We start from the raw sequence: 21,303 nt of genomic DNA on the forward strand, positions 1-21,303 counted from the left end.
CGTCTCTGGGTTGTGGGGAACCCCCTTAACTTACTCCCTTGCTCAGGGATGGGCCTGAGAGGGGGCTGGCCTTCCAACCAGCCAGAGCGATCCCATCCGCTCCCCCCCTCCGCCCTCTGTCCTCCCCTCTCCCCCCTCTTGCCCACCAATGGGCCTCCCCCTCCCCCACTGAGCCCCACCTCCAGGGCCTTACAACCAACACCCCCCTTCCAACCCAGGCACCCCTCTTTTTACTCAAAAGGCACTGACTGTAATCTGGGGGGCTGGGGCCTGTCTCCCCCCCCCCCCAACCTCTGGTTCCCAAAGGACCCGGCATTGACCGGGCCATAGGCCACGGACTGGGACCCGGGTTGGTGGGGGGAAACCATGTTTCCAGATGCCGGGGGGGGGGGGGGGGGGGCCACCCCGGACTCCCTCCTGCATATGCAAAGCCGGGGGTGATGGTGGTGGTGGGGTCTTTGCTCCTGACCCCCGGCCACTGGTCCCTCTTCCTGGTGCCTGCTGTGACAAACACGTGGTCTCGTCTTTTTTTCTTTTTTTTTCCATTTCATTTATTTAAAGGGAAGCTTTATAAGAAGGCAACTTCCACCGCCGTTTCTGTAGGATATCTTTCTCTTCCTGACGCCCTAGCTGTCAGCACCCAACCCTCCCCACCCCCACCCGAGATGTCTCAGGATACCCCCACCCCACCCCTATGGGCCACACCTGCAGGCCGCGGGGCAAGGTGATTTGGAAGCATCTGGCCAGGTGCTGCCCAAGGCCCCCTCGCAATAAAACCAATTGAAAAATCACAGATGTTGTCCTAGCCAGTGGGGGGTGGCAGGAGGGGGGGGTGCTGGCGGGGGGAGGCAAGCGGACTTGGGGTTCCGGAACCAACCAGGCAACACTTTGTAACACCAACCTCCTCCTCGGGAATTGCACTAGACCCCTGCACCCCACCCCACCCCCAGTTCCTGAGCTCAGCTTCCACCAGCCCCAGCCCTGCCCATCCCCCCCCAGTTCTGCCTTAATCTTCCTGCTGCCGTCCGCAGTGTCTGCATGGGCCCAGAGCCGGGACCCCCCCCCAGCACCCCCCTCCTCACACCCTCACATACTGTATATAGACGCGGATCAATTTTATTTTTGTTCTTTAAATTAAGGTCGTGATGAAGTGTTGCCAAAGATACTGCTGAATTCTCGCTTTTCAGGAAAACAAACAAAAAATTAATTTGAGGAGGGTCGTGCTGACTCAGAAAGGACACAGCTAAAGCTTTTTTGTTTGGTTGTTTGGGGTTTTTTTTGTGTTTTTTTTTTTAACTGCCTGGTACAAAAAAAAAAGAAAAAAGAAAAACAAGTGAAATTGTTGTTTCCATCAGCGTGAGGTTGCGTGGACGGTGCGCGCGTGTGAGAGCAGGAGTGAGGGCCAGGCCCGGGGGGGCCTCAGGTGGGGGCTTCGGGTTGGAGGGGTTGTCCCTGGTGGAGAGGGGCCAGGGAGCCCTCACCTGTGGCCGTCGCCAGCCTGAGGGGCCTGGGAGAGAGTGAGCGCGGCACCCTTGCTGTAGGTAGATGCTGCTTGTCCTTCCCCAGCTACCCCCACCCCATTGCCTTTTGAGATGGGGGGGGGGGTGCAAAAAATTAAAAAAAAAAAAAAAAAAAAAAACCCCAGTGAATGTAAACTGCTGGACCAGGCCTGGCACGGATGAGGCCTGTGGCCAGCTGGGCTTGAGCGGGTGACACCAAAGCCTGCCCCCCTCGTGGGTCTTGCCAGGGGACCCCGGAAGGGCCACCGTGGAGTCTTGTAACCCTGTTCATACATATCTGTTCCTCTGCTTGCTTCCCTGGGGGGGGGAGGAAGGTTCCCAGCTTCTTTCAGGGCCTTCCCCGGAGGAGGGGGGGCAGGGGGGTGCTTTGCGCTCTTCAGCCAGTCCCTCCCCCCACTCCAGGGCGGGAGCAGCCGTGTTGCCCAGAGGCAGGTGCCGGGGAACCCCCAGGACTGAGCTAGTCGAGGCAGCAGGGATTGTAGGAGCCCAAGAACTCCTACAAGGCTGAAAGGAAAAAAAATAAAAAACGGGAGAAAAAAAAAGAAGAAAAAAAAAAACGAAAAAAATAAAAATAAAATAAGAGAAGCAAAAGTCCTATTTTTTGAGAAAGAAAGATATTTATATTTGCAGTTTTATTTTAAAAAAGTTATTTAAGCTGAGGAAGCAGCCTTCCCGGAGGTGGGGGTGGGTGGGGAGTGGCTGGCAAAGGACGGGTCAGGAGCCTGGGGGTGGTCAGCACCCCAGGAGCCACACCTCAGAGTTAAGACTAGCTCGCACTAAATATATAGATGTACATGGGGGGTGGGGGGGAGGGCCAGGAGATGGAGGGGGCTGGGGAGACCCCGTCCCACGGCCGGGGCCGGACACGAGGTGCCTTGGACTTTGGGGGGACGGGGCCAGTGCCCACGAGCACACAGCACAGAGGAGACATTCCATGGACTGTATTTGAGAGTCTTTATAAAAGTGTGGGAGATGAAAAACAATAAATAAATGGACAAAAATGCACTTTTTGGGGGTGGGGGGAAGCTTTAAAAGTAATAAAACAAAAACAAAAAGAGACAAATGATGATGAAAAACCGGAAAAAAAAAATCATTTTTCTTGTACATAAAACCACTAAACGCAGCCTGTTACGACCGTGGCCGCCTCACTTGCCTGATTTCGATGTTGTTTGTGTTTTGCTGGGGGGGGGGGGATGCCGGGGAGCAGGATGGGGGGTTTTGGGGAGCTGGGTCCCCTTCCGTCCCTGACTGCCCGGTCCCCAGGGCTTGAGCCCGTCCTCGGCATGACTTGGGGGTCCCGACACCTTGGGGCCCAGGGTGGGCTGTACTTGGGTGCCCATGAGAAAACCCTGAACCTAGCCTCCCACCCTGCTGCCCCGTCTCCCTGGGGCCCCTCGGTGGCTTGGGGAAGGCAGGGGCAATGAGTCCAGGTAGCCGGGGGCTGCCTCTGTCCCAGGCCTGGAGGTCCCGCTGGAGCAGGTGCAAGCTATGGCACCAGGAGGGGGAGGGTGGGCAAACCAGCCGGGCAGGTTGTCATCGAGGTCAGGCTGGCGCCCCAGCTTTGGCTCCATACACCTCCCGTGGGTGCCCCACGAAGCCCCCAAGGAGCTACTCCCCCCTCCCCGTCCAGCCACACTATGGGGAGGGGAGCCATGGGCCTCTGGGCTGAGGTTCCCTAACACAGCCCCTTTTCTCCCTCCTGGGCCCCTGCCACACCCAGTTCATGGGCCCAGTTCCTGCGGCCATCCTGCTCCTGGGGGAGCTAGGTCCACTCGGAGCCTCAGTTTCCCTTTTCTGTGTACTGGGCTCTTGTGGCAGACCTGGGGAATTGGTGGGGCTCCACTCAGCCCTTACCCACCAGGCCCACAGCTTGGTTAGGGACATGGGGGTGAGCCTCTGGGAGTCCTTATCCCCAGTGGCCATGATGGAGCAGAGAGCAAGTCACTTGCCTGCCTGAGGTCGCATGCTGGGTGGGCCAGATGCACTCACAGGGCCCGAACCTGGATCTTGTATCCTCGGCGTGTTCTCTACAGCTAATCACTGTCCTGGGCACCGCCCCCACCCCCCCTCAGAGGTCAGCGGGAGACCATACTATGTCCAGAACCCGAGTTATGGGGGGTGGCGGCTCTGAATCCAGAAATGGGAAAGGAAGTAGGTTCGGCAGCCACCTAGCTCGTGGGTGCCCAGCATCCTGACAGAGGGATGCTCAGTTTCTGAGACATCTTTCACTCCATTAGAGCGCAGCCCAGTGGGTTCTGGTTTATTCACAAAGGCCGTTTTAACTATGACTTCTAATTCCAGAACATTTTTATCTTCCCCAAGAGAGACCTGGGTGTCCCCATTAGCTGTCATTCCCTGGACCCTTCCTCTCCGGCTCTGGCAGCCCTGAACCCACTTCCTGTTTCCATGGTCCAAACCGTTCTGGACACCTATCAATGGACTCACATGACAGGTGGCCTTGTGTCAGGCTCCTTTCCACTCAACTGGATGTTGTCAGGGCCCATCCATGTCACCTGTATCAACGCTTCATTCCTTTTTCACGGCTGTATAATATTCCACCACGTGGTTAGAAACATTTTGTTTCTCCATTCTTTTATTGCTGGGCATTTGGGTTGTTTCCCCTTTTTGGCTATTTGTCAATCACATGCACACGCAGCTCATTATGTGCATATGTTTTCATTTCTCTTGGATAGATCCCTAGGAACAAGATTGCCAGGTTGTATGTTGAACCTTTTGAGAAACCACCAGACTGTTTTCCAGAGGCTGCACCATTTTACATTCCTGCCTGCAAGGCATGAGGATCCGAACCCCCCCCCCCCCCTATTGTTTGTTCTAGTTAGCCATTCCCATGGGGGAGCAGCCAGATCTGAGGCTTTGCCTTGCATTTCCCTAGTGACTAGTGACACTGAGCATCATTTCACTTTTCAGCATGGCTTGGCTACTCTGCCGGGCAAGCAGGGACAATACTGAAGTCGGCTGGCCCAAACCCTCCCGAGCCCAGCAGAAAAACTCTGGGCAGTCAGAAGTAAAATCTTTCTCCTTTGGCAAAATGCATCACATTTTGAACCCTGAACTTCATGGAGCAGAGGGGAGGACACCTACATCCACAAGCTGCGCAGCAGGAAAACCCTACGCTTTAGAACAAAAAAAGGCATGGACAGAAAAGCAGGGTGGTGCAGTGGCTTCGCCTTGACCGTTTTTATTTGCATTTTTAAAAAACAATTAAATTAGAATACAAATATTAGAAAACTGCGGCCCACGGCTGTCAGCACAGCCACTGGCAGCCGGAGGGGGCCGAGCTGCGCAACCGCTTTTATACAGTGAAACTGAATTTGCCCTCTACCAGATCTTGTTTCCCTTTCTTCTTGAAACCTGAAATGATATTGCTTCCTGACTAGGAGAGTTCTGTGGATACAAAGAAAAATTATTCTGGGGTCACTGAAGAGAAAAAGCAAAACAAGATGAAAGGGCAGGCAGAGGTGGTCTGGAGTCCCAGTGAAGCCAGGTCCTGTCCTCACCACCCTGGGGCCTCCTTGGGGCAGGAGGGTGCTGGGCAGGGGGTCCTGGAGGCAGGCGTAGGGGCCTTCCTGTGGCTGTGGGCCCCTGAGACAAAGAGGTCATGGGATGGGGAGGGCAGAGGGGCCAGGCTGGTTTGGTGCCGCGAGCCAGAGGGCAGTCCCACCAGGTCCCGTTGGAAGACGAGAGCACGGCTCCCAGGTGAGGGGGCGCCGGGCAAACCTTGTACCCGTCTGAAAACCCAAGAGCGAGAACGAAAAACGAGCCAACCCAAATGGAGAGGCGGGAGCCCCTGCTGGCCCCCGGGGCTGGGAGGTGGCCGCCTCCGGGAGGGGCTGGCGGAGCGGGCAGCGAGCATCCGCCCTGTTCCGAGGGAAGTTAACCTGAATTGGATTTACCGAGGTAGCTGGCTAAAAAACTGAAACCCCCCCACGCGCCACACCAGGCCTTCAGGATACCAAGTTATTGCACTTTCGAAAAATACAACGCATCTGTGGCCACGCCCTCCCCAGTCCCCTCCGCCCCCCACCCCCAAACCCCCTCCCCATGGCTTCTTGGCTAAAACGGCTCGCTGCTCGGCGCACTTGGGGGGGCTCCGGGCAAGAGGACACATTTGCAGAAGGAAAAAAACAAAGGGACAGATGACTGCAGACAACGTGGTTGTCATCCATGCCAGCCCGCTCCGGGTCCCCACCACCCCAGCTGGAATGTCATCAGAAGCGGTTTTGGAGGCAGAGGCGGTGGCGGCGGCGGCCGGGCAGGAGGGCACAGCTTCTGGGTCCTGCCCGCCCCTAGCCAGATGGCAGGGGAAGCAGCGCCGCGGGTGGTTCGCCTCGTTGGTGAGAGTTCGGTTTTTGTGTTTCGGTTTTTTTTTTCTTTCTTTCTTCCTTTTTCCTTTTTTTTTTCAACTTTTTTTTGTTTTGTTTTGCTTTGTCATCTTACTTCTTTAATCCTCCGATAGGAGTGTCCAGAGGAACAGGTGCTGGGAGCCGGGGTAAGGGGTGGAAAAACAAAATGAACAACAAGGAACAGAAAAGAGAAACCACTCCTCCCCGCGAGCCCGAGGCCGCCTGCGCCCCCCACGCTGAGCACCACGAAGTCGCGTGTCCGGTGGCGACGTGCGGTCAGCAGGCCGACACCAGCCCCTTCTGGAAGGGGCAGCGGCGCTTTGGCCGGGGGCCGTCCTCATCTTCATCCTCTTCCTCCTCTTCCTCCTCCTCCTCCTCCTCTGAGGACGACGAGCTGTCCAGCGTGAGGTCCACCACGTCTGCACCCGGCTTCCCGTTCTCCACGCTGCTGACCGTGCTGAGGCCGCTGACAGGGCCACCCACTGCGCTGCTGCTGCCACCATTGATGCTGGGGCTGGCGAGGAGCCCATTAGTGTCCGAGGTGCCTGCAGGCGACACATGGGTGCCGGGCCTCAGGACACTGTGGTGAAGGGGAGGGCCCGCCCCGCCTGCACCGCCTCAGCTGTCCCGGCCTAGCACACAGCCGGTGCTCAATAAAGCCCCCAAGAGCCAGCCCCCATGAGGTCCGACCCACCCCAGGCAGCAGCCACGCTCCCAGTGAGCCCGTCCCCACACGGATGATGACGAGTCAACAAACACACCGAACCACAGGGCACAGATTCAGTCAGATGCAGAACACCGGGGCAGCCTGCGGGGAGAAGGCCTGAGTCCCGGGGAACAGCAGATGGGGACCAGGAATGACCCTTGGGTAGGTGGCCGCCGTGCCCAGGCATGCTCACCAAGAACGAGGACAGGGCACTGTGGGCTACAGCTCCTCTCCTTCTCGGTGCGGACCGGGCACCACGAGCCATCAGCCAGGAACTCGATCTCGTCAGCGTCCTCGCACTCGCTCAGGATCTTGGAGAGGAGCCTGGGAGGGTGAGCCGGGGGCGAGGCTGAGTCCCACCCACTCCCAACCTCCTCCAACCTCGAGGAATCACAGTGAAGCTCAGACAGAGACCTGCAGTTAGCAACATCCAGCTGCAGAACCAGCTTCAAGCACACACGCACACACACGTCTGCACACACGCACACAAGATACGAGGCAGGGCTGGCCCCTACCCCCCACACCCTCATGGCCTGGAACACTTTGCACACCTTGAGAGTCTCCAAATGGCTCTGAGAGACTGAAAGGGGGTGGTCATGGCCAGTAACATCCCTTGCCCAGTTGGCTGTTCACAAGCCTGGAGAACAGGTGCCCCCCTAGTGCTTCTCCTTCCACCCTCCCGTCTGGATTTTCTGCTCTTATTTTCACAGAACAGAAATCTGACGTCCGAGGGGCCACAGCCAGCACGAGGCCCAGCGGGGAGAAGCCCAAGTGGTTCCCATGACCCCGGGACAGGGACATCCAAGGGTGCTGCCTACCCGGCAGATGAAACCAGGGAGGCTTGGAGGGGAGGCTGGTGAGCTCCAGCCCCAGGGCAGAGCCAGGAGCAGTAAAGAGGCCATGTCTCACCTGAAAGCATCCCATCCTACGAACAGCAGCACCCACTGGGGGCCAGGCTCTGGGTGATGTGCTCTGCCCTGGGACCCATCAGCCCTTTTTACAGATGCTCCCCAGATGGACTGAAAGGTGCAGCTACAGAGCCTGGCTGGTCTCGCTCACTGTCACTACAAAGGCCAAGCCAGAGCAGGCCTGGGTTCTCTGCCCCAGCACTGTGGGCAACTGGCCCAGAACTCCCGCCTCAATTTGCCCCTCCATGGATTAAGACAGGTGCAGTGCCTATGGTCCCAACAGGAGTAAACAGGTGCTTTCCCTGCCACTGGGTGACTACGTCTGTGTGCAGCAGATCCTTGGGGTCTACTGGACAGCACAGTGGCACTGGTTCCCGGGGGGCCACGGCCCACCACACTTGGCACAGCATGGTACCTTTGCCTGTCTGGTTCAGCTCCCTCCCACCTGTCAGCCCCCAGCCCCACCAGAGGTCTCTTTTCTATCCTTAAAACCCCAAAGCCAGAGGTCCCCTGGGTGGAAACCAAGCTCTTCTGCCTGCCACATGCTTCCCCTCTTGGGAAACTCCTACCCACCCTCCAAAACCCTACTTCAACACCTGTCGCATCAGTTCCAGGCCTGCACGCTGTGTGCATCCCCCCTGAAAGAAAGGTCTGGGGTTGAGTGCTTCTGGGGACCCTAGATTACCCAATTCAAGGTAGGAGCAGAAAGGGAGCAGAGCTCATGTGAGATTATACATGACCCAAGAATCCCTCCTCCTGGAAGCCCCCCTAGTTGTTCCAAGCCTGTCTGGAACAGGCCCCAGGCCCCCTGCCTTTCAAGCTGTCAGAACCGCCACTGCTGCTGCCCAGCACTGAACGGCCTGCTCTGGCCTGGTGGGGGGGTGGGGGTGGAGGCAGGCCGCCACACAGCTGCAAGGCAGGGAACAAAGCAGTCATTCAGGCCCATCCCACGTGCCTGACTCTAGGGCTTCTTCATCCCACCCAAAGCCTCACAGCTGGGGGCAGAGGTTCGCCCCTTCTGGGAAGGGCCCAGGTTCAGAGCAGGCAGCACCTGGTCATCTGTGAGCTAGGAAATTCGGGGCAGGAGGCTGTCCCTGCGCTTCGGCTTCCCCTGTGAAGTGGAGTGATAAGAGCTCCAGCCCTTGAAGGCTGGCGAGCCCCTGCATGCAGCCGTCTGGGCGCAGACCTAGGAGCGATGTGAGGTTCCAGCTGCAGGCCCAGGCTTAGCCTCTAAGTGAGAAGGCCCCTTTCTTCCCTACAGCAACCAGACGCAGGGGGCCTGGTGCTGCAGGACACTTCAGCTAGCTCTCTCCACAGCCCCATGGGACGAAAGATGGGGCTGGCAGCTATCCTGGGCAAGGGACAGCTCCTGGCTGAGCCGCGACCTTCCCTCCCAGTACACAGGTTGCTTGGCGACAGTGGGCGGGCGTGGCCAGCTCCTGGCAGGGGCTATGTCAGGTGCTGCAGATGGCAGAATTCAGTTTCTGGAAACTTAACACCTGAGATGTGTTTTCCTTTCGGGGAGAAAGGATTTCTCCCCCTGTCCCATGGTGTGAGGCTGGCCTGGCCGGCACAAAGACGCCACCAACAGAAGCATGAGTGGACTGTGACCAGAACTTTGGGGAAAGGCCGCCTTTTCGCATTTCTCTGTAGAGTGAACTAAGGCTATGTTTACTTTGGGTGGCCTGGGGCTCTTCTGACCCCATTTATAGGGTGGGAACTGAGACCCCAAGCCCACCTCTGTACCTCTCCCACTGCCTCCAGCATGGTGAAGGCACTGATAAGGCCTGCAGGAAAGAAGCTGCCTCTTTTAAAACCTCGACATTCCAAGCTCTGTGATTCACACCCACCCACGAACCTCCTAGCTGCTGTGCCTAGTACAGGCCGGCTGGGCCATTCAGTCTCCACATAGCCAGACTCCACAGGTGATGCAGAGGCTGCCTGGCTCTGTTCCTCACTCCACGACAGGGCTAAGCCCAGTGCAGTCGAGCACACAGCACAGGGGCTCAAAACCAGTGCTTGGCCAACAGGCCACTCACCCATCGATGATGAGCTGGTCATAGGGGGCTGGTTTGTCACACACTGGGCACATCCAGGTGGGCTTCTTCTCGTTCATCTGGAGGTAGAAGACTGCATCGAAGCACTGTAGGTGGGCACAGGTCTCCGCCCGGCAGGGAACAGAGAGCCGCATCTTCACCAGCTGGGGAGGGGGGCAGACGTGACCAGGATGCCGGCGGCCCTGCCCTCGCTGCCACTGCCTACATGTGCCTGGCACTGGGGATGCTGAGGAGGCCCACGGCCCGGCCCAGCCCTGCCCTTGGTGACACAGAGAGGCCCGGGAGCAGTCCCTCAGAATGACCGGGTGGTGATGGAAGCCCAGCTAGAAAGGGGACCTCTTGGATCTACAGGCGGTTCAGGGAGGACAGAGGACAACGGGGCTGGCGTGGTGGAGAATGGCCAAGGGGAGGGGTCCGCATGCCCCTGGGGATGGGGTCCCCCAACTTACAGGGCAGATGAGAGAGACCCGTACACCGGTGGTGGCGATCTCACTGTCAGGGTCCAGGCGCAGCTTCTCCTTGACTGCAGAGGAGGAACAGGCACGTTAGAGGGGACGGCGGGCAGCGGTGAAGGGGGCCACCACCCTCGAGCTCTGGCCACCTTTGGGTGCTCACGGCTGTCTCGGGTGGGCGCCGTCACCATGCTGGTATTGCCAAGGGGGAAAGAGCCCATATGGCGCCCTGACATCCATCTCCCAACACAGGAGGTAACTTCCCCAGGACAGGCCACCTCAGGCCCAGGCTCCAAGGGACTTCTCTGTGAAAACGTGGGCAGAACTGGTGACTTCTGACAATCTGGCAGCACCCACAGGGCCCGCCAACACCCCATAAGAGGGTGGCCCACATGGCTTATCGGGACCCACAGATATTTCTGGAAAGGCTCAGGCAGCAGCTGAGGAATCCACTGGGAACACAGCAGAGACTCACACGCCCAGACCGTGTCACAGCCCCTAACACAGCAGAGAGCAGAAGCCTTCCCACCGCCCCGCCCCCACCCCCAGCGCTGTCTGGGGGCAGTTTCATCCTACATGAGCATATCCTGCTTGCATGACGAAGCAACACCTATGATCAGAGGAAAGACAGGACCGCTGAGGTGCACATGTCACCGAGAGACGTTCACAACAGACGCGAAGGGGCGAGAGGGAGATGCAGTCTCTTCTCCACTACAAACCCCAAAGGCTGGGAAAACTCCAGCTCCTCCCATGGCTTCCCCGCATGCTCTGTTCTCAGAGTGTGGGGACGAGCCACCAAACCTCATGTGCCATCGAGCAGCCATATGGGCAAGTAGGAGGGAACACAGGTTTGTGGGGCTCCTCTGGGTTCCGGGGGAGCCCTAGTGAGGGCCCTGGGAGGGAAGGTGGGAAGCTGCCTGTGGGAACTCGGGAACTGGTGTGGCCTGGAGCAGCCATGGACCACAGGGATGGACAGGAAAGGACCCAGATGCAGGCCTGCCTCATCGGTTCACCCTCCCCGAGGGGATGGGGTAAGGCACACAGCAAGCATCCAAGACCTCCACAGAGATCTGCAGCACTCCGGGCCACGTATGGTGGCTGAGGGGACCAGGCTGCAGGAGCAGGTAGATGGATGGAGACGTGTGGACAGGGCCGGGAAGGGCAGGCGGGGTGGGTGGGCCGTGTGAGAAAGGCGGGGTAAACAGGGCCACGCGGGGCAGGGCCAGGCGGGGTGGGCTGTGTGAACCTGCCTGTGGGCAGAATGAGCCACTGTCTGGGAGAGGGGAGACAGTCCCCTGGGGCCCGCATACCCCTCCTCCAGGGCCCCCTGCAATCCAGCCTCCTCCCAGAGGAGGCTGTGCCAGTCATTCGTGCCTCAGTGAACTTCCAACCCTTGGTTCCTCTTTCTGGCTGATGAGTGTGAACGGCCAACCCAGAGGCCTTGGCCAGTCAAGAGGACACTAGGCAGCTGAACTGGTTTTAAAAAATATCTTGCTCATTTTCCCGTGTGGAAAGAAAGCGGGTGTAACAGGAAAGGCTCAACTAAGACAGAGAACAGGATTTCCTGGTGGTACCCAAAGAGAAACCCAGCCGCAAAGATGCCGAGGCCGGTGCTGGCTGGGGCTTCGCTGGGGGCTGGCTTCTGAGAGGACGCCTGACCACCTGGCGCTGGAAGGGGCCTCGGGGACTCTAGGCCTCAACTGTGTGGAGCTGGAGGCTGCGGGTCCTAGCTCCTTGTGGGTCAAGGGGACTGAATCCCAGCCCCGAACAGACACCTCCCCACCTTAAGGCTTGCTGGAACTGAGACAGCCCTGCTCCCAGCACTGGCCCACATGGCCGCCTCCATACCACTCGCCTGTCCAGCCACAGGGAGGTCTGTAAGCAGACTGGTGTGGGCAGTGCCTCCCCTCCGTCCTGCAGGGCGCTGGCAGGTGGGCGCGGGAGCCGGAAGCCTGGGAGTTCACTGAGCCTGGACCCCTGTGCCTCAGTCCTCCCTTAGGGCACTGGGAAGCAAGGACCCCATGGGAGAGCTCTGGGGGTATGGGTAGGTGAGAGGGACACGTGGGCGGGACCTCAGCCCGAGGCCACTCCAGCAGGAGGTAGATAACATCCTGTGACGATGCACCCATGGAAGGCAGCCAGGCAGGGGCCAGGAGGGAGAGGGAGCCAGAGAGCCCCCCATCCCTGGCCAACATCCCTCAGGGGGCTGACCTGGGCCCCACCTGGCAGGCACTTGAGCCACCTGGTTTCCCTGGAAACACTCCGTCTTGGGACAAAAGGGAAGGCCCAGCACTGTCCCTGCTCCTACCCCCCATTCTTGTGAAGAACCCAAGGGAGACTCTGAGCACTAACTATATGCCAGGCAACTCTTGCATAAGGACCATTTGGTTGTTAGAAGTGAAATACATTCCCACCTTGACACCACCCCTGCCACCGCTTTGCTCCCACGTGGCCCTACTCTGCACAGCTGCAGCCAGAATGGCTGCTCGGGCCTCCATTACCCCCAGGCTTCCCCATGGTTCCCCACCCTTCACTGGAAGAGGCCTGTCCCTGGACAATGGCAGCCCTGACTCCAGCAGCCTGCGCCCCTGCCGCTCTGCCCAGGCCGGCCTGCCCCCGGGCCCTCTGACACCCCATCCACGCTCGCCCCAACCTCGGGCCTCTGCACCCACAGTCCCCATCGCGTGGCTCCTCCCAGGGAGATCTCCTGTCCTCCGAGCCCCTTGATACCAAAAAGGTGCTGCCCGGTATCAAGCAGCGTGGAGGGTGAGGGTGGAGGGTGAGGGTGGGCTTGACCAGCGGTGCCCAGGGTACCCCTAGCTGGGTCCCCGGGCAGCCCACATCCAAACAGAGCTGCACCACAGATGACAGGCCCTTGTGCACTGAAGCTGCTCCCAAGAACTGAGGGGGAAGTGGCTTGTTCTGGAGCAAATTCTAGGCCTCGGCCGCAGGCTGGCCAGAGGGCCTGGTGCTCTTGCCCATCCCCAGGTGGGACCTGGGCCCACCCACAGCCCACCAAGGCTGGCCCTGCCTCCTGCCCACTTACTCAATGCTTTGCACAGCTCTGGGTGCTTGATGCCAATGGTTTTCAACCTCTGCAGCAGCTCCGAGGAGGTCAGTTGCCGCACCAAGTACAAGGCCACAGAGTAACTCTGCGGACAGAAAGGGGCGTTGGGCCAGGCCTGGAGGGAGGCTGGAAGGATGGGAGGCTGGGCAGGCAGGAGGGAAGGTGGGAGGCTGGACAGGCAGGCAAACAGCACTGGGGCCCACTCACCTTGCCGTAATTCCCCCAGGTGACAGTGATGCGGTTAGTGGCCGAGGACAGGTACATGAGGTGGGTGAGGTTGATGGGGCGGCAGGGCCTCTTAGGCTCCACTCCAGGCTTGTTCGAGGGGTAATAGCCCTGGGACAGACACGCGAGTCACGCTCCCAGCCTGAGGCCGCCTTGCCAGCCGGGGAGTGCCACAGCAGGTTCTCAAACAAAACTGACCCCCACCCCAATTCACTCCTCCTGCCCCCCACGGCGGATGGGTGGCTCACCGGGACTGAGCAGTAGCTGTGGTTGACCTTCACGGCAATGTTGGGTGGGTACTGGTCCTCCTGGGGGCAGCTGGCATCTGAGTAACAGATTCTACAAGGATGAGGGAGAGCTGTGAGAGCCGGGAGGGCTCTGGGCACAGAAGCAGCGACAGAGTATGGGGGAAAGGGCAGAGCCAGGGAGAAGGGACTGGTCTCCGGGCAGGTTGCAGAGGAAAGGCCTCATATTATGCTGATGGACTGGGCACGGGATGGGTCATGCAGGGCCTGGTGGCCACGGGGAGGACACAGGCTTTTACTCTGCGAGAGGTGGGGGCCCGATGGGCTACGGGCAGAGGAGGCAGGGGCTCTGACTCAGACTGTGGAGGGTGAGGGTGGAAGCTGGGGGACGAGGAAAGAGGTGACTGCATAGGTCCAGGCAGGTGGTGACAGGGGTAGTGGGGGGCATGAGAAGTGGCTGATGCTGGCATGGACACGGGAACTCCTAGGAGATGTGGACCTCCAGGCTGCATGGCTGGGGATGGAGGTGCAAGCGCACCAGAGAAGGCAGATGGCAGGACAAGAAGAGAGGCTGGGGCTCTGCCTGTAGCTGGGGAGCCCAAGGTACCCCCAAGACTTCTGTGAGGGACAGCCCAGGAGCTGGTTCCTGGGTCTGGGGTGGGGAGAGTCCTGGGCTACTCTGTGGTCCTGGGTGATGGGGATGAAGGCAGTGTGGGGTCACTTGCAGTGGCAGGCAGAGGTGGCCATGGGCCAAGGGCACACTTCAGCTTACCTTAGGACGACCTGCACGGCTTTAACTCCAGGCTGGAGCTCCCTGTGGAAGTCAAGGAGAGAGACCAGTGAGGAGGGTGAGCTCCCCGAAGCCACGTGGACCACTGTGGCCAGAGGCACTGAGGGCCTCTCCCAGGTGGGCCCAGGGACTATACGCAACTGTCCTTTGCAACCGGAGGCCCAAGGGTGCCACACAGAACATTCTTATCTGTGCTGGTGGCAGCCAAGGTGTGAGTGCAGGAGGGAATAGCCCCCAGCCAGGTCTGTCGCCTTCCTAAGACAGAGAGCAAAGCACCAACAAGCAGGCAGCACCCACTGGCCATGATGCTGTCTGGCTGGAGCTGGCCGTGGCACCCTAGGCTGCCAGCTTGGCCCCATCCCCACTGTGGGGTACAAGCCTGAGGAGTCTCTCCAGCCTCACTTTCCCCCAAGATGGCAGCCAGGGCTCAGCCTCAGTCCAAGCAGGTGGATGTGGGGATCAGCCAGATAAGGTGCCTGTCCTCTCAGCCGTGGAAATTAAGGCCCAGGGCACTTTTTGTGCAGGCTTGGTGAGAGGAGTATCTGAGGAGCCACTGGAAAGGGGCCTGCCTCCTTGGAAAACACCCATCAGTCACAAAAGCACCAGGATGAAGAGGAAGCAGCACGGCGCCCACATCCACGTGCACCTAGGTGGGCTCTCTGAGTGAAGGGAGTTATAAACACACAAGCTATTGCCAACCAGCTACTTCACCCAGCAGGGAGCCCGGGGGAGCCCCTCAGGGTAGGCTTTAACAAGAAACAAATGCGGGAGGACTGATGGCTATGCCCAGTGCCCACACAAAAACCCGCAGACAAGTGTTCATCACCCAGCCCCCCACTCAGGGGGCTGACTGCAGAGACAAAACACAATCCACCCAAACGATGGGGCGCTGATGCAGCTGTGAAAAGGAACGAAGCCCTGATGCACACTAGGACATGGGTGAGCCTTGAGGATGGGAAGCAGGACACAAAAGGACAGGTATTACATGAACCCACTGGTAAGAAACGTCTGGAAGAGGCAAATTCAGAGAGAGAGGAAGTAAATTCGTGGTGGTCAGGGGCTAGGGGAGGTGGGGACAGGGCTTACTTTTGGGGGGGACGAATTTGTCTGGTAGTACTGGTTGCACAACTTTGTGAATACAGTAAACGCCCCTGAATTACACACATTTTAAAAAGAGCAAATCTTGTGGCTACGTGAATAAAGTAGCAATTTCCCCCTATTATTTCTTTAAATTTTTATTAATAAAACCAATCAAAATAGAATATGAACATTCTTTTTTTGTCACATAGTTGTATACTCATCATTACGATCATTTCTTAGAACATTTGTATCAATTCAGAAAAAGAAAACAGAAAAAAAATTCATACATACCATACCCCCACCCCTCCCTTTCATTGATCACTAGCATTTCAATCTACTAAATTTATTTTAACATTTGTTCCCCCTATTATTTATTTATTTTTAATCCATATGTTTTACTCGTCTGTCCATACCGTAGATTAAAGGAGCCTCAGACACAAGGTTTTACAATCACACAATCACACAGTCACACTATGAAAGCTATATTGTTATACAATCATCTTCAAGAAACATGGCTATTGGAACACAGCTCTACATTTTCAGGCAATTCCCTCCAGCCTCTCCATTACACCTTAACTAAAAAGGTGATATCTATATAATGGGTAAGGATAACCTCCAGGATAACCTCTCGACTCTGTCTGAAATACCTCAGCCATAGACATTTTGTCTCATTCCTCTCTTCCCCCTTTTGGTCAAGAAGGTTTTCTCAATCCCTTGATGCTGAGTCCCAGCTCATTCTAGGATTTCTGTCCCACGCTGCCAGGAAGGCCCACACCCCCGGAAGTCATGTCCCACGTAGAGAGAGAGGGGGAGGGCGGTGAGTTTGCTTGTCGTGTTGGCTGAGAGGGAGAGGCCACATCTGAGCACAAACGAGGCTCTCTGGGGGTGACTCTTAGGCCTAATTTTAAGTAGGCTTAGCCTATCCTTTGCGTGGATAAATTTTATATGAACAAACCCCAAGACTGAGGGCTCAGCCTGTTGCTTTGGTTGTCCCCACTGCTTGTGAGAATATCAGGAATTCTCAACGTGGGGAAGGTGAATTTTCCTACTTTCTCACCATTCCCCCAAGGTAAAACAGCAATTTTTAAAAATAGAAAGGAATGTGCAGGGGCTGTGTAAAGACAGGACCAAACCACTGAAGGCCAGAGGCCAGAAAGACAAAAGGTAGGCAGACAGGCAAGCCTGTCTAAAGGAAAGGACAGCCTGCCCAACCGTGGAGTTGGTTCAGCCCGCCCTATGCTATTTAGTAAATCTGACAGGACATGATTTTTTAGTTAATCTAAATAATCAGTACGTAGGGGCTACTGGGAGGAACGATGCTAGGGGGCAGCGCAGAGGAAAGCTGAGGTTGGAAGGGAAGGCTCTTGGGGGCCCCAGGAACAGCCCAGGCTGGCTTCAACAGTTGCTGCGGGCACTGAGCACTCTGAACCAGAACCATTTTGATCCTCTCGACATGCACAGGTTTAAGGATGAGGAAAACTGGGCGGGGAAAGCTCTGATCACCTGTCTGGGGTTGCACAAGCTGAGTGCATGGTCTGGGCCACCATTCTGAAATCAGAGCCCCACTGGTCATGGGTCCGGGCCACGTCCCCTTAGGGGTCACAGTGGGGCACAGGATGTAGGGTCAGACATGGGCTCAATGCCAGCTCTGCTGACTACTCCCTGGTAACGAGGCAGACACCCCACCCCAAGTGCCTCGTGCCTCCCTCTGGAAAGCTCTGGAGCTGCTGAGGGGCACTGAGGGTTCCTGTGTGCAGGGCAACTTCTGATGTGCCTGGGGCCAGGGGGCAGCTTCAGCTAGCACTGCTCACATTCGAGAAGCTGGGTTGTAGCTGTTATATGGATTGGGGGTCCTTGCTAGGGAGACTCTGCCCTGAGGACACACTGAGGTATGGATGGCAATACATGTGGTTGTCATGACCAGGGGTGAGGAGGGGGGACCTGGCATATGCCCATGCCCCAGACTTCCCTCACCATCCGGCCCCAAGGTCTACTGTGCCATAGTGGAGAATCCCTGCCCCGCGGGGGGAGTTAGGTGGCCAGCACAGCCACAAGCACCCCATGAGCCAGAGGCCAGGCATGTGCAGCAGGGCTTGAGACAGGTTCTCAGGACTCAACACACCACCACCCCCGCCCTGTGGTCCGACCTCTCGGAGACAAGCATAACATACCCCTGTAGGATGGGCCACCGACCCTTGGGGGGAGGGCGAGGTCCCAGCTTACCTGGAGTTTCGAATCAGCTCCACCTGTCTCGGTGTCAGCGCGAAAATGCATGGACTCTCCTGCAGCTTTTCGTTGTTCTGCGGAACTGAAGACGAGCACAGAGTCAGGTTCCGTCTGGCCCCCTGAGAACGCGCTGACTGCAGCCATTTCTATAGCTACCGGCCTGTCCCCTCCTCAGATCCGGACATAGGAAGCGGGAAGCCCAGCCCTGCCTGGGCCCATCGGATGTGAGGCCGGGACGGGGGCACCCAGGGAGGAGGGGGCGGAGGAACCAGCCCATCCCATACCCCTTCCGGGGGCGGCTCACGGACCTGGGGTTCAGGGGTCGGGCCTCTCCACCTCCTTCCCAGCTCACACCCTTAGGAAGCGGGCTAAACTTGCCCACCCCGCCAGGCCCCCTGCAACATGGGTGAGCCGAGGCACCCGCCCAGCCCCATGCGCTGTGCAGCCTGGTGCCGCCACTTCGCTTTCCTGCGCCCGCTCGCTCTGGTCTGTGACGCCCCTGACGACTGCCATCCAGACTCCCTGCCCCTCTGGAGGCAGCTCGGTTGGTCCTGCTCAGTGCAGGTGGCCGGGGCTTGGCCTTGGGGCCTCACGGGCCTAGGAGGTGAAGTGGACCAAGAACGAACCCCCAAAGGAAAAGAACAGGAGTCCCAAGGAAGGACCCAGTCCCTGCTGCAGGGCCCCAGGAAAGGGATGGGGGGGTCTGAGGGGGCCGCTGGGGGAGGGGAAGCGCCAAAGCGACTGCAGAGCGGGCAGACAGCTGTGTGGGGGCTGAGGCCAGGGCGGTTAAAGGGCTGGGCTCTCCTCCTACAACTGCCACTGCACTGAGAGCCACGAGGACAACCGGAAGACACTTCCCACCAAACGATGAAATACAGCACGCCAAAGGTGGCGGGAGGCAGTTAACACAGCGCTCAAAGGGAAAGTTATGGCTTTAAGTGCTTATAAAAAAGAACAAAAAGCAAAATGAGTGGTTTAAACTTCTTCCAATAGAAGCTAGAAAGAAAAGGGCAAATTCAAGTCTAAGTTACTAGAAGGAAGGAAATAATAAAAACAAAAAAGGAAATCTTACGAAACAAACAACAGAGAAAATAGAGCCTGAAGTTTGTTGGCTGATAAATACCAGCTATACTGAATAATAAGAAGACCACACAAAAACATAAATTCCCAACACCAGTAGCGTCAGGAGACACCACCACAGATCCCAGAGACTCTGCGTTCAACAGGGGGATGAGATGAGCAGCTTCAGGCTGGTAAATCAGCTACTCAGACCAAACGGATGGATTCTGCTAAAGATGCAAATTACGTAAACGAAAAACAATTTCAACAGCTCTACATCCATTGAAAAAAATTGAATCTGCAATGAAACATTTTCCCAGAAAGAAAATTTCAGATCTAGTGAATTCTAACAAACATTTTAGGAAAAAAACAGAGAAGCTTTACATAGACTCTTTCAGGAAATAGGGGAAGGAAAAGTAGGTCTTATTCTTCGGAGGCCACCATACTCCTGACACTAAAACCTGATAACGACATCAAGAAAACAAAATTACAGATAAACATCCCCCATTAACATACACATAGAAACCCTCAACAAAATAAGAACCAATCCAACCCCGTGAAATACAGAAAGGACACCACATCGTGGTCAAGTGGAGCTTGTCCCAGGATGCAAGGTTGGCTTAAAACTTCTACACACCCAAAAGAATACCAAAGCAGAAAGATGGAAAGTGCCAAGTGCCCGCGAAGACAGGGAGCAGGTGGGCTCACACCGCTGCTGGTGGGGGCCTACGCTGGTGTTCCAACCACTTTAGAGAACCACTGGGCAGCTTCTACCCCAGTGGGTGTGCGCCTGCCCTGTAACTCAACTGTTCCACTAAGTATTTACCCCAAGACAAATGGAAAAGTGTCTACAACAAGATTTGTGGGAGAATACTGATGGCCAGTTTACTGATGGACTCACATGTCTGTCCACAGAAGAACGGGCAAACAAGCAGCAGCCTGTCTGAACAAAAGTGCAGCCTCTCACTTGCACAACCATATTGCAGGACCTCGAAATCATCACATTGTGGGAAAGGAGCCAGACAGAAAGGAGGACATTTTGCATGTGCCTTCGCATCATGTTCTAGAACAAGCAAAACTAATCTATGGTGATAGAAATCAGAACAATGGTCGCCTCAGTGAGGGTGGGGGAGACTAGGACTGACCCGGAAGGAGCACAAGGGAACTTTTCTGCGGTGGAAATGTTGTTCTGAAGGGGGATGGGTTATTAGAACACATTTATTTGTTAACACTCAGACTGTTCACTTAAAATCTGTGTATTTCATTGTATTTAACTCATGCCTCAACTTAACATTCTTAAATATTACCCTGAGAAGTGATTTGATTGGGGGAATGGAAATAAGGTTGGATGAAAAGGGATGATGGTGTGGCTGCAAAGAGTGGAAACCCCTAGGGAAAGGAATCTAGCAACCAGTTCTCCACATCACAAGACAACCAAGGGCAGCAGCCCCTGTATTTAAGCTCCGACAAGTCCAGATATAGCCTTATACCTGCATGGTGGCACAGCACATCACTCACACACATACACCACAGAGAGAGACACACACACACAACGGCACAGGCACATGCACTCTCACAAACACCATGCAGCCACATGTGCGTGTCAGCGTAGGCATATGCACACTCACACACACCACACATACACCCATGTGCGCATGGCGGCACAGGCACGAGTACACTCACACACACCACTCAGGGTGGTCCTATCAGCCCAAATTGGTTAACAACCGAAGGCCATTCCAGTGGGCCAGTTAACTACATCCCAGGACTTCATACGATGGAGTATTAGACAGACATGACCACGGACAATGAAGAACCATGAAGCTCTTCGGGTGCCGAGGTGGACCCTGCACGCCGTGTTGAAGAACACAGGTGTATGGCGGCCTGCATGCTACGCTTGTATCTGTGTAATCTGAGGAAAGAGAGCAGGCCGCACCAATATGCACGGGCTTATATGTGCCCCAGAAGCATCTCTGGGAAGAGGCATGAGAACCTGCCACAGCTGTGGCCTGAGTGACTGGGGACAGGCAGGAAGGAGTCTTGCTTTATACCAAGAACCTTGAGAACAGAAACCAGCCCATGTGTCCTACCAAGTGTCTGAGTGTAACTAATTTACTTTGTGGGCACCCTGCCCTGACGAGTCTACCTTGTCCTTCCCCGTGCAAGAGCAGTCACAGACAAACAAGCACATGTGGCTGGGCACAACAGTACTCTGTTTACCAAAAGAGGCAGCAGGGGGATTTGGCCCTTGGGCTCCTGTTTGCCAAGCCCGGAACCAGAACATCAGTGAGGGTGAAGCCCCCCAGCCCATGTCCTCTCCCAGTTTCCTCAGACATTGCAGGGAAGGTCTGGTCCCGTGATGGGTCAAAGCAGCGGCTGCCATCGCTACCCTGCAGCCGTCTTTGTTTGCTGAGAGCCTGCTGGTCCCTGGCGATGGCAGGCTGTGGAGTCCTGGCAGGCCCCTTGAGGAAGCATGCCTAATTGGGGAGAGGGGAGCCCACAGAGGTGACCTGTAGACATGCCGAGACCTGCCCAAGGTGCTCAGGGAGCAATTATTTGGCTGGTGATGGGGGAGCGGGGAAGCCTCTCAGGAGCTGACATCTG

General features: G+C 56.7%; 1 protein-coding gene across 1 annotated transcript in view; it reads right to left on the reverse strand.

Moving 5' to 3' along the window:
* Positions 1–4,686: 4,686 nt before the first annotated feature.
* PIAS4 (protein inhibitor of activated STAT 4) overlaps positions 4,687–21,303 on the reverse strand; it is a 29,630-nt gene continuing 13,013 nt past the window's right edge. Inside the window, exons 3-11 of the mRNA XM_077121141.1 lie at positions 17,638–17,722; positions 14,317–14,358; positions 13,548–13,638; positions 13,282–13,410; positions 13,054–13,159; positions 10,005–10,078; positions 9,538–9,698; positions 6,784–6,914; positions 4,687–6,429 (exon numbers count right to left, since the gene is read on the reverse strand). Coding sequence (XP_076977256.1) covers positions 6,161–6,429; positions 6,784–6,914; positions 9,538–9,698; positions 10,005–10,078; positions 13,054–13,159; positions 13,282–13,410; positions 13,548–13,638; positions 14,317–14,358; positions 17,638–17,722 — 1,088 coding nt within the window. The 3' untranslated portion in view covers positions 4,687–6,160. The remainder of the gene's footprint in view (positions 6,430–6,783; positions 6,915–9,537; positions 9,699–10,004; positions 10,079–13,053; positions 13,160–13,281; positions 13,411–13,547; positions 13,639–14,316; positions 14,359–17,637; positions 17,723–21,303) is intronic.

The sequence above is a fragment of the Tamandua tetradactyla genome, chromosome 11, assembly GCF_023851605.1.
Source record: "Tamandua tetradactyla isolate mTamTet1 chromosome 11, mTamTet1.pri, whole genome shotgun sequence".
Taxonomy (NCBI): domain Eukaryota; kingdom Metazoa; phylum Chordata; class Mammalia; order Pilosa; family Myrmecophagidae; genus Tamandua; species Tamandua tetradactyla.